This window comes from Pelodiscus sinensis, chromosome 2 (assembly GCF_052426305.1).
Source record: "Pelodiscus sinensis isolate ZL-2025 chromosome 2, ASM5242630v1, whole genome shotgun sequence".
NCBI classification, from domain to species: Eukaryota; Metazoa; Chordata; order Testudines; family Trionychidae; genus Pelodiscus; species Pelodiscus sinensis.
In genome coordinates, this window is record NC_143053.1 from 80830860 (window position 1) to 80843800 (window position 12941).

At 41.8% G+C, this 12941-nt stretch overlaps 1 protein-coding gene across 10 annotated transcripts in view; it reads right to left on the reverse strand.

Moving 5' to 3' along the window:
* Positions 1-12941, reverse strand: part of GREB1L (GREB1 like retinoic acid receptor coactivator) — a 223253-nt gene that overhangs the window by 43569 nt on the left and 166743 nt on the right. For all 10 annotated transcript variants that reach the window (XM_075920892.2, XM_089776291.1, XM_089776295.1 and 7 more), the window contains 3 exons: positions 12121-12313; positions 9691-9824; positions 7585-7924 (listed from right to left, as the gene is read on the reverse strand). In XM_075920892.2, coding sequence (XP_075777007.2) covers positions 7585-7924; positions 9691-9824; positions 12121-12313 — 667 coding nt within the window. The remainder of the gene's footprint in view (positions 1-7584; positions 7925-9690; positions 9825-12120; positions 12314-12941) is intronic.

Sequence of the window (12941 nt, forward strand, 5' to 3'; positions counted from 1 at the left end):
CAACCTCCCAGGATCTTGCTTCAGCTCATGCAGCAGAATCTTATTGGTTCTGCTGCATATAGTGTGCCCAGAACCCTTTGAGGATGGAAGCAGGATGTGATCGTATAAGCTTTACGCCTGTAAAGCAACCGTTACAAGGAAGCTAGGCCTCAAGCAAAATGTACCGCAATGTTTTTATAATCTAGTGGGGGTATGTTCTCTGGATCATAACTAGCTTTTATTTGCAGAGAGGGGGAGAAAATCCACTGTGCCACTACCAAAAAAAAAAAAAAAAAGTAAGGCTCCACACAGAAGTTTACAAGTATTAGTTCCCAAGTTGCATTTACATGAGTGCTGCTGTTTGCTCACATACAAAGCCATTTGTGGGTGGGTGGGTGGGTGGCAGGCAGGCAGAAAGAAAGAGCACACTAAATTTCAACATCTAGTATAGGTTGTACCTGCCTGGTCTGTCACCCTTGGGACCTGACCAGTCCCGACACAGGGAATTTGTCAGACAAAGGAAGGTCAATGCCAGCTCTCTGCTGCCTCCAGCTGCAGGGCTCTGCTCTGGCAGCAGCAGAGGTGCCAGCATTGACCAAGTAGGAGTCGGGCGGGGGGAGGGAGAGACCTCAGGGCAAGAGGCAGGGTGGCTGCAGAACCCAGTGGTTGGGGGCCAGAAGAACAGCCCAGTGGGAATGCACTAAGCCCCATGGCCACCAGGCTGCACTTCTGGCCCCCACTGTTGGCCACAGAGCTGTTTTCCTGGTCCCTGGCTACTGGGCTGTGTAGACACCTTACCTCTTCCCCCAAGCATCTCCCTCATCCCCACTCCTCCAACTCCCTCCTTGAGCTTGAGTGCCGCAAATGAACTATTTGCCATGCTCTGGAAGCTCTTGGAGGGTAGAGAAGGAGTTGCTAAGCACAGGACCTGGCTTTTCCCTGTGAATGCTTCAGCCCAGGGGTACCTATGGGGATGTCAGACCATGGATGTTCCCAGACAAGGGAAGTCCAGACTATAGAGATTTAACCTGTATTTATTTAAAAAAAAAATCAAAAGCACTTGCTTTAACTGGAAGAAGAAAAAAAAATCTGCCTCTGCAAATGCTGAAATCAAATTATACTGTCTAAGTGCAAAAGCGAAGGCTAAAATCTAGCTATTACTGCCATTATATGAAGGGTACCATTTGAGAAAATTGACACTTGAGGTCAGAGTTATCACTAGGCACCTCTGCAACAGTATGTCTCTTCTTCATAAATACTAGTTGGAGACTCAAAATGTTCTACTGTGGCTGATTTTAAAGATGAAGGCCTTTCTCACTGTGAAAGGGCAAATCAAAATTAAACCTTGATACTTTAGAATCAATACATATTAATACTGCAAAATATGATTCAAATATTTCCTTTCTCTCCTTAATAATGGACAATAATCAGCTCTGAATGAGATTTCTATAACTTAGCCTTGCAAATTGGTCATGAAAATTTACCAGCTGAGGCACAAAATCTGATTTGCTGACTGAACCATGAGTACAATGTACAATGATTTAAAAAAAAAAAAAAAAAAAAAAAAACCTCAATCACCCAAGTGGTCTGGCAGAAATCTGCAAGGCTGATACTAACTTGTAACCATGCAGCTTCAGAGGGCACCTAGTTCTATGTTTTATGGAACAGGTGCATAGTAAGAAAGAACTTTTCAATGACATTTCCACTTAACTTTTCTCTATTCTCCTATATATGGCATTCGCTCTCTCTTTCTTCTCAAATGTCATGTATTATGAGTCATTTCTTCTCAGGCAACAAGAACAGGCTTAAAAAGGAAACACTCAACAGTAGATCAATGATTCAATAGGATGTCCTGCTTTCCAGTGTGAAAAACCTATGACTAATTTTTTCCCTTACCTACCCAACTTTTTGTATTAGTTCAGTCAGCAGATTCAAAAGCAGACATGTTCTGCCTTGTTCCGCGGGATTCACGGATGTACAAAGAAAAGTGATGCATTTACCCTAAAGCACATAACCAATTTTGAAAATTCTGGAGAAAGTGCAGGAAAGCAAAGTGGAAACTGGGATTAGGGAAAAGAATGCAATACCTTCTGGCTAAAAAACCTCACTGACAGGATCAAATCCAGTTGGTTTAGGTCTTTGGACTTAATTTGGTTTGTTTCCTCCAAAGGTGAGAAACCAAAGAGAAGACCAAAACACTCTGAGGCCAGGACTCAAAAGGGATAGAACATAAGAAAGGTAGCTCCAGATCACAGCACCCAGCTATGACCAATGCTGTGATGCTGTGCTAAGCACTGGTATCTTGATGCGTAGGGAAGGGCAGAGTTAATAGGACCCTTTCCAGCTGGTGCTATTAAAAGCTGTTTCACAAACTGGTCCTTCCTGGTCCCATTGAAGTCAACGGCAAAGCTCATATTGACTTTGATGAAGCCAGGATTTCTCTCATAGTTCTTAAAAGATGGAATTCAATATCCCAAAGCTGCTCTCCCACTCCAACACATCCTACTATGGGTCACCAAATGAAATTAATAGACAGCAGGTTTAAAACAAACAAAGGGAAGTTTGTCTTCACACAATGCACAGCCAACCTCTGGAACTCTTTGCCAAAGGAAGTCGTGAAGGCCAAAACTATAGTGGGGTTAAAAAAAGAACTAGCTAAATTAATGGAGGATAGGTTCATCAATGGCTATTATCCAGGATGGGCAGGGATGGTGTTCCTAGCCTTTGTCAGAAGCTGGGAATGGGCAACAGGGGATGGATCACTTGATGATTACTTGTTCCGTTCATTCCCTATAGGGCATCTGGTACTAGCTACTATCAGAAGACAGGATACTGGGCTAGGTGGACCTTTGTATGTCCCAGTATGGCCGTTCTTATGGTCTGTAGCCAGAGTTCTTCAAGGTGCATGGTGCCTATCTATATTCCACTCTGGGGACACATGCGCATCATGTGCCCAAGATCAGTTTTCAGCAGTGTTCATTAGTCCATGCCCGTGCCACTCACCTCCTCTGATCTGAGGGCATAAGGGGCAATACGAACCAATCACATCCCCTGTTCCTTCTCTGTGGCAAATCAAGTCATGATCCCAAGCAGAGAGGAAGGAGGGCAGGTAGTGCAATATGGATAAGGACTGCACATCACATAGAACTCCGGTTTCAGAACAAGTAAGCCACGGCCCTTTTTTCTTCAAGTACTGGTCCCTGTGTATGTTCCACTCCGAGTGACCAATGAACAATATCTATTGTGGAAGCGGGTGCAAACACAAGTGCGAAACAGACAAATGGAGGGGTACCCAGGCACGCGTCAGTTGTTGAAGCCTGACCTATTGCATAACTTCTGGAAAAGTTATGCAGCAAGATTCATGTAGCAATTCTGTAGCATTTGCCAATGGAAACATCTTTCACAGAGGCTATTGAAACGGTCTGGGCTCTGGTAGAATGAGCACCCTGAGGTGGGCTATTATTGGCTGCATCCAGAGATCCACTTAGAGAGTTTTTGTAATGAGACAGTTCATCTGTTCTGCTAAGGAGACAAACAGCCTTGGTAATTATCTGAATGGTTTTTCTCTCTGCAGACAGAAAGTCACTCTCTGTGAATGCCCATGGAATGTAGACAGTTTAATTCAAAGTGTGTAGTTTTAGAAAGAAGGTAGATAAGTTAATGGTTTGAATGAGGACAACGTCCAAAATGCCTTTTGGTATAAATTTAGGATGCAGTCTCAATGTGATGCTTGATCTCTTTGTGTAAAACTGTGTCTAATGGATCTGCCATAAGAGCCTTTAGTTCTCCCACAGTGACTATTAGGCAGACAACTCTTATGAAGAGATGGCACAGTAAGCAGGTTGCCATTGGTTCAAACAGAGCTTTTGTGAGCACGGATAAAATGAAATTAGTGTCCTGTATTGGAACAGATTTTGCTTACAGGTTGAAATGTCTGAAAGAAGCATTTGTGGAAGTGGATCGTTACAGGATGGGCAAAAATGGAGCAGTTATCTATCAGTGCTGATAGCTGCCAAGTAAGCACGTATTGAGCTGAGAGAGAGTTCTATGGGCTTTAGGGATAGAAGGTAGCCAAGCAGTCTGATTCTGCTGGGAAAGAGTGGCAATCAGTATTCCCTACAATCTGTGTGCTTTGTGGCCACTAAGGAGACAGTCAAATACTGTCCAGCTGATTAGGAGAGTGCCCACAGCTAGGTTTTTTGTACTGGTGGTTTTTATTTCCCTTTTTATAGATAGGCACTATATTTGCCCTTTTCCAGTCTTTTGGAATCTCTCCTGTCTCCCATGATTTTCGAAAGATGATAGCTAAAGGCTCAGATACCTCCTCTATCAGTTCCTTGAGTATTCTAGGATGCATTTCATCAGGCCCTGGTGACTTATAGACATCTAACTTTTCTAAGTGATTTTTAACTTGTTCTTTTTTTTTATTTTATCTTCTAAACCTACCCCCTTCCCACTAGCATTCACTATCAGGCATTCCTTCATCAGACTTCTCAGTGAAGACTGAAACAAAGAAATCATTAAGCATCTCTGCCATTTCCAAGTTTCCTGTTACTGTTTCCCCCTCGTCACTGAGCAATGGGCCTGCCCTATCCTTGGTCTTCCTCTTGCTTCTAATATATTTATAGAATGTCTTCTTGTTTCCCTTTATGCCTATAGCTAGTTTGAGCTCGTTTTGTGCCTTTGCCTTTCTAATCTTGCCCCTGCATTCCTGTATTGTTTGCCTATATTCATCCTTTGTAATTTGTCATTGCTTCCATTTTTTATATGACTCCTTTTTTATTTTTAGAGCATGCAAGATCTCCCGATTGATCCAAGGTGGTCTTTTGCCATATTTTCTATTTTTCCTACACAGCAGAATAGCTTGCTTTTGGGCCCTTAACAATATCCCTTTGAAAAACTGCCAGCTCTCTTCAGTTGTTTTTCCCCTCAGTCTTGCTTCCCATGGGACCTTACCTACCACCTCTCTGAGCTTACCAAAATCTGCCCTCCTGAAATCCATTGTCTCTAATTTGCCATTCTCCCTTCTACAATACCTTAGAATCATGAACTCTATGATTTCATGATCACTTTCACCCAAGCTGCCTTTCAAATTCTCAACTAGTTCCTCCCTATTTGTTAAAATCAAGTCTAGAACAGCTTCCCCCCAGTAGCTTTTTCAACCTTCTGAAAAAAAAAAAAAAGTTGTCTTCAATGCAATCCAAGAACTTATTGGATAGACTGTGCCCTGCTGTGTTAGTTTCCTAACATATCTGGGTAGTTGAAGTCCCCCATCATCACGAAATCCTGCACTTTGGATGATTTTGTTAGTTGTTTAAAAAAAGCCTCATCCACCTCTTCCACCTGGGTAGGTGGCCTGTAGTAGATCCCTATCATGACATCACCCTTGTTTTTTCACCCCTTTTAGTCTAACCCAAAGACTCTCAATATGTCTGTCTCCTATGTCCATCTCCACTTCAGTGTAAGTGTGTACATTTTTAATATATAAGGCAACACCACCTCCCTTTTTCCCCACCTATCCTTCCTGCGTAAGCTGTACCCTTCTATACCAATATTCCAATCATGTGTATTATCCCACCAAGTCTCTGTGATGCTAACGATGTCATAGTTGTATTTTTTTATTAGCACTTCGAGTTCTTCCTGCTTACTACCCATACTTCTTGCATTTGTATATAGGCATCTAAGATACTGATTTGATCTTGCCTTCCAACTCTGCCTTGTCCCTCCTTTCTCTGTGCTATTATAGCCCACACTCCCTCCCATTTCCAAACCATCTCCCAGGTCTCCATGTTCTTCACTTGGGGAGAAAGGTGCATATTGATGACTTAATCAGGGAACCAGAAGAACTTCTCCTATGGAGTTCTGACCCAAGGCCCTCCTACAACAGTAATTCACAGAGTCTGTTCTTGTAGGACACACACAGTTTTCAGTACAGGCCTGTCAACAGTGAAGATGTAGTCTCGTGTATGGGTTATGCCAGCTGACTCAGGCTAAGATGTTTCACTGTCTTGTAGACTCAGGCTGACCCTGCTGGGTGGGAAGGTCCTGGGCTCATCAGCCCAAGTCAGATAGCATGGACCAGGCACAGGTTTTTCTTCCTGTGCAGAGATATCCTTAACATTTGGAATGAATCTGAATGATAGATCTGGGAGCAGGGGGAGGGAGCTCATGTTTACAGCCCTTATGTGCACACTTCAGCACCAGTACTGGGTTTTTCCGAGCACCCAACAGGAAACCAGAAAACAAATTTGAGACCCTGAAGTTTTAACTGGCTTCCAGAGACATTTTGTCCCCCACTATGTGGGGGAGAGGGGAGGAAGACACCTGGAGGTTCTCAAGCCTGGTCTGTTCTCTCTCCACTTGTATATTACAAGATTTTAAAGGGGGTAAAACCAGCCACTGTGAAATCCCCCTGACATAAGGGTGTTCCCTGGATGGCACTGAGCTACTGAAGAAGCTCTACATTGTCCCCATTGCAGCTGTGGGGAACGTATTGTAAAGGCTGCAAACTGGCATGAACTGCTAATTTTTGTCTCCAGAACAGCACTTCAAAATGGCTGTTGTAGCCAGGCACAGGTTAAAGCAGACTCAGTACTTCAAGCTGCCCTTACTCCTGTTTTTGCTTCCTGTAACAAGAGTAGCTTGGATAGAATGGCAAATAAGCACTGAGGATACAATTATATATGGATATGTAAAACTGAGTGTCTTGCAAAACAAAACAAATCAGAAGAGCCTTTCATCTTAAAGCAGGGAAAATTATCTTCTACACTAATATCTATGGTTCTATGAAAGGTAGTCACTCTCCAGTCGTTTTAATATGGGTAATAAAGTCTATTTGGGAGATTAACTTTGCTAACAGCATCATGCACTTGCAAATACATACTAGCTAAAGAAATCAAGTTTTCAGTGTGGTACACATTAAGTTGCAAAGAAGAGTCCTTTGCTATGCAATTGACTGAGAAAAGAACAAATTCTATGCCTATCAGGATGCTTTACTAGCTAGAGAGAAGGTAGAGAACAGTCAGAAGGAAGGACAGAATAGATGACAAATAAATGGACAGAATTAGTTCACCTAATTCTAGTTCATCCTGGTGGGATTTAAGATCAGTTGTCAGAGAGTCAAGGAAGGAATCAATCTGTTTTTTTAATGAAGGTTGTTACATGCTGTTTGTTTTTCAACTTGTAGAAGTTAGATAACATGCTATATTTTACTTCTTGGACTAATCACTTCATTTTTTCCCCTGCACATTAAAATGGTTAGGAAGATGAAAAGTATACTACAGTCACATAGAAAGTACTATAGTAAATATGCCTATTTTCCACATAATATCTAACACAGCTGTCCATAATGTGGAGGTAAACACAAGAATTTTACTTGAGCCCTGCAGTGGGACTGTGATTACACAGGTCCCACAGGACACAATGCCATAATAGTGTGAGTGGGATACAAAAAAAAAAAAAAAATCAAACTACGTGGAAGTGGGTGGGAGAAGGTATTAAGGGGTGGGATGGAATTAAAAAAATAGTCCCTCACAGGGCTTTAATCTGTATGACAACACTGACACAAGTTATAGCCTTGCACAGAAACATTTAATTCCTACTAACCTTTAATCGTGTCACAAAGTGCTTAGCAACAGTAAGTTCTGAAGCTGGGTTCCCAAGAAGAATCTCAAAACGATATTGCAGACCTAATTTGTCTCTCACTTCTTGTAACCTCTCTCTTGCCAGCATTGCTAATTGCACGGACGGGACTCGAATGATAAGCATGTGGCCACAACCACTCTTATTCTTTCCTGGTGAAGTGATGAGGTCATCCATTATGCTGAGTGTCTCTGGGGTGCTGTGGTCTCTAAGGGAGGCCATGGTTGTGAGAGCCATCAGGGCTTCAGAATATTGTTGAATAAGAAGGTAGCAGCGAATCACCATGCTGTGCAGCCTGGGATACCTTCAGAGAAATACAGTTATTATGCTGGTTAGTAAATATGTTCAATAAAATCATCACATGAACATCAGCTCTGACATAAGCAGACCAGGGTGGCAAGGAAAAGGAGCTCATTTATGTACAGTACATAAATGTGGAAGTCCTCAACTTCTACTAACAATTATGAGCTGTAAGTGCATCATGTTATTTATTTAGGCATACACGGCATGTACTGCTATAGAAAAAGGTACAATGTAACTCAGACACTGTTAATATCAGTACAAAACACATATAGCACAGGTGATCATTCAGTCTCACTTAATACTCTAAGGTTCTTTTGTTTTTTAACTTGCATCATCATTGGAAAGTTTTGTGAAAGAAGGACGTTTTAAGGGGGGATATAAATGTACAGCATGCACGCACCCCATTCATGTCAAAACCAGAATTACTGATGTGCTAGTGCAGGAGCACACTTTGATAGATATCAGCCACCAGCAAACAGTTTGGTTTTCAAGCAAGACAGTAACAGTCTTTTTTCTCATATTGGAGCTAAATGCAGGGACTATAAGTCCAAACAAGAAGGACCAAATGCTAAGAAAAAGTGAGAACCAACTGAACTTAGAGAAAGCCATTTTATTTCTAGTCATTGTAACAATCGCCTACTCTATTCAATAAATATGTAAATATAATAGGAATAAAAGTTGGTTTGAACAATAATAAATGACAATATATACAGACAGCATGCTGCACTGATAAGAACAGCAGTGATAAAAATGTTAGTAGTGCCTTAGTTTCTATACTTGGCTTCTCTCATCTATATGTAACACCTCATCCAGCTTTGGCTCTGTGGAACTGGATTGCTTTTTTGTCCATAAAGGGATATGGAGATATTGCTAGTTTGTCAGGTCCTCATCAGCAAACACCAAATAGTCTGCTCTGTGACATATGACATTCTCAGTTCATTTGTTAGTGTACTTTGTCCACATCTGGCTAACTCGTTGTCACACTCTGCAGTGAAACCACAGCATAGAAACTGAATTATCCTCTCACCCTTCTAGATCAAGACTAAGGCAAAATGTTAAAGCTGAATAAGCAAGCCTGGACCACCATTACCTGGACAAGCAGAGGACTTCAGTTTACAAGGCTTTCAATCTGGCATCTTACATCATTAAATTCATTACAAAATAAAAAATAGAACAAACTCCTGGCACTCCAGTACCAGGCTTCCAAATTCCAAAAGCATCATGCTTATGCTTAAATATGTTTAAATAACTGGTGCATTTTTGGAACCCTGTCACTGAAATGTCAAAAAAGTTGTAACATCTACATTTAGTTTCTTCCAGGTTATGCACATGTAAGAGTGGTGAGACAATGCAAACTGTAAACAGGATCCATTACTGTCACTTCCTAGAGAATAACACTAGATACACTAGATAAAAATTGAAGAATACAAAGAAAATATCTGTGTGAACTTTGATCAGATTCCATTTATGACAAAGTGACTGAATGCCAACTATAAGTAGTATATATTCAGGACCAAATTTTCAAAACTGGCCATTTAAATTGCACTCACATTTGCACCTGTAAATTTTTGAGGCAAGAGGTGAAGTAAGGCATCCAGTTTTTAATAGGTGGCTCATAAAAGATATCCCATTAACAAATCAAAGTGTTTGTTCAGAATGCTACCTAACCATTTCTTAATACTCATTTACACTGTGACATTGTCTCTTGGCCCATTTGTGATAGGCATGTAACCTTGGATCATGGTAAAGCACAATTCAAAACTCTACCTTTCTAAGAGTGTGTTCACCATTTTTTCAAAGTTTTCATCACATCTCAGCAGAGGACTCATGATTCCCCACTGAAGAGATTGGCTGTATTCATTCAAGCCAAAATACAGTTTCTCCTCACTGCTCATTTCTTCCTGTTCCAAACAAAGAGATCACAAACAGAATGAAAGTTAGACAATTTGCATTTCCCCTGTATTATGAAACTAAGTATTTTTCATGGGAAAATATATCTGACTGGTACTCTTCCCAGTAATTACTTCTTCCAGTGAAAAAAAATGTTAAATACGTACTGATAATTAAACATTAATTAAATGTGTTAAATATACTACATTTACCACTTCCTCTCCCCTCCCATCCCCATCTATAAGGCTTGTTACCCTGTCAAAGAAAGCTATCAAGTTGGTTTAACACGATTTGCTCTTGACAAAGCCATGCTGATGTTTACTTATCACCTTATTCTCATCTAGATCTTTGCAAATTGATTCCTTAATTGTTTGCTTCGTTCTCTTTCCTGGTACAGAAGTTACAATGACTGGTATGTATTTCCCTGGGTTGTCCTCATTTCCCTCAAGGCTCGGGTGTCTCTTCAATCAGCTCCTCCAATATTCTAGGATGCTTTTCATCAGGCTCTGGTGACTTGAAGACATCTTGTCTGAGTCATTTTACTTGTTCTTTCCCTATTTTAGTTTCTGATCCTACCCCATTATTACTCGCATTCACTCTGTTAGGCATCCAGTTGCCACCAACCTTCTTGATGAAAACCAAAACAAGTCATTCACTTTGCCATTTCCACTTCTTCTGTTGTTGTTGTTTTTCCCTCTTCACTGACTAATGGGCCTACCATGTCTTTGGTCTTCCTTTTGCTTCTAAGGCAGTGGTCTCCAAACTTTTTAACCGCAAGATCACTTTTTCAATTTAAGTGCAATGTAAGATCTACCTCAAACCCAAGTACCCTTGCCCTGCTTCAGATGAGAGTGAACAACACTGTGTGTGTGTGAGAATGACAGACACAACCCAGGCTAAATCTAGACTGCAGGCTTCTTTCCGAAGAAGCTTTTTCAGAAAAGATCTTCCGAAAGAGAGTATCCACACTGCCAAAGTACATCGAAAAAGTGATCTGCTTTTTTGAAAGATAGCATCCATTCAGTGTGGATGCTATCTCACATTTAAGCTGTGATTACTATGGATGGAGTGGCCTCCAGGGCACCTGTGCTTTTTCCTCTTTCCTCTTCTTTTGAAAGAAAACCCTCTTACCCATCCACACAAGCCTTCTTCCGAAAGAGGTCTTTCGCAAAAAGGATTCTTCCTCGTAGAAATGGAGGAAATTACCAATGTCAGAAAACCCCCTCTTTTTTCGATTTTCTTTCGAAAGAAAGCAATTGCAAGTGTGGACATAATTGAAGTTTTTTCGGAAAAATGGCCGTAGTGTAGATATACCCCCCAGCGTGTGAGAGTGACAGAGATTTGTATTGCCAACCTCACTCCATCCCATTTTCTCGGTGTGGGGATAAGGTACACAAGTGGGGGGGAGGGACACCCTGAGATCAATGCCCCCTCTACCTCCCACACCCTGCACAGCAAGCAGGAGGCTCCCAGGGGGCAACTGCAAGGCAGAAGGCAGAAGCAGAAGGACAGTGGGTGGAGGGGCAACTGAAGTGCCAGCACTTGATAGCTTCTCAGCCAAACCAGTCAGGATCACCTGTCAGAGGCTCCAAGATCTACAGGTAGAGCCCGATCTACTAGTTGGTGACCACTGCTCTAAGGTATTCATGGGCTAGTACCATCATGACTATAGACTGATTACGGGCAAAATCAGTTTCCTTTAAACTTTATCATTTGCCTGCTAGTGGTCACTCAGCTCCCATAACGAACGACTTGTCTTCACATATAGTGCTGCAGCTGCAGCTATGCCCCTCTAGTGTGTTAGTGAAAATGCTAGTATCCCAGTGAGGAAGCATCTCCAGTCAGCATAGTTAATCCATCTCCCCAAGAGGTGATAGCAATATTGAGGCTCTCTCATTGATATATCATGTCTATACTGGAAGTTAGGTCAGTTTTCTGACCCCCTAAGTGATATAGTTATACCAATATAGGTCTGTAGTGTAGACCTGGCCTAGAAATAAATATTCTGTTAGCCTTTTTACACCTAAAATAAATTCAAGATGTTCAACAAATTTTAAATTCTGAGTTTGCTTATCAGGGCAAAGGAGAATGTGCTGTTCCTAAGTCTAAATATCAAAGTGGCTTTGGTCTCCAATGGCCCCAGGAGAAAAAGGCTGGGATTCCACTATAACCTTAGGTGTAAACAAATCTCAGTGAGGAAAAGAGATTTTTGCCAAAGGTTTCTGTTTATACACCTGGGTTATGCACTCTAGAACGTGGGGAATGTAAGGCATCGTATAACTCTTAATTTGACAGTTACACACTTACCATACTGTCAAATTGTATCCAGTGTACCTCGTTGTTAGAGTTTATTCTGGACTGCTGTGTTTGCAGGGCATAAGGGAAAGAGCTGACTTGAAGGACAAGGAGATTGAAAGCTTCAGTAACTTCTCTGCAGTTAATAACTCTATCTGCCAGTCCATGACTGGGCTCCCCATGTGATAGAGAACTTGAGATGGCACTGTGGGAATAAAAACACACAGAATGGCTTCATTGCTGCATTCAGATTTAGCTGGTAACATTAATATCTCCAAATGAACAGGGAACCAAAAGCCCTAAGTCATCAGGCTCTCTGAAAAAGAACAAGAAGAAAAACCAGCAAGGTGATGTGCATCGAAAACTGCTGGAGAAATAATGGAGCAAAGTCCTCCATTGAGAAGCAACTAAATCAGCCTGCCAATGTAAAGAAATCAGAGTATAGGAAAGTTAAAAAGAAGCTAAAAAAGAAAAGGAAGTGTCTCAGCTGGATTAGTCTGTTACATGAATGGGGATGGAGCAGGGATGCAGGGACAAAAATGAACCAGATTGCTCAATCAGGAGCAATTCTTATATAGTGGATTTTGAGGGCACATTTTTTTTTTCATTTCCTGTCTTCACCTGATGGCAGACAGACATAACTCCCAGCACAGCAGGGAGACCCCCGCCTCTGCGGCTTTGCTCCTGTCTCCTTGCTGTGCGGGGACCTACCCGGCAGCGCCCCAGCTGTTCTGTCCCAGGAGTCCAGATTCAGCCGCTGTTGAAACTGATCAGCGGCTGATTCCAGGAAGCCGGGGGCAGAGCAACTCTGCCTAGGGCTTCCTGTAGTCAGC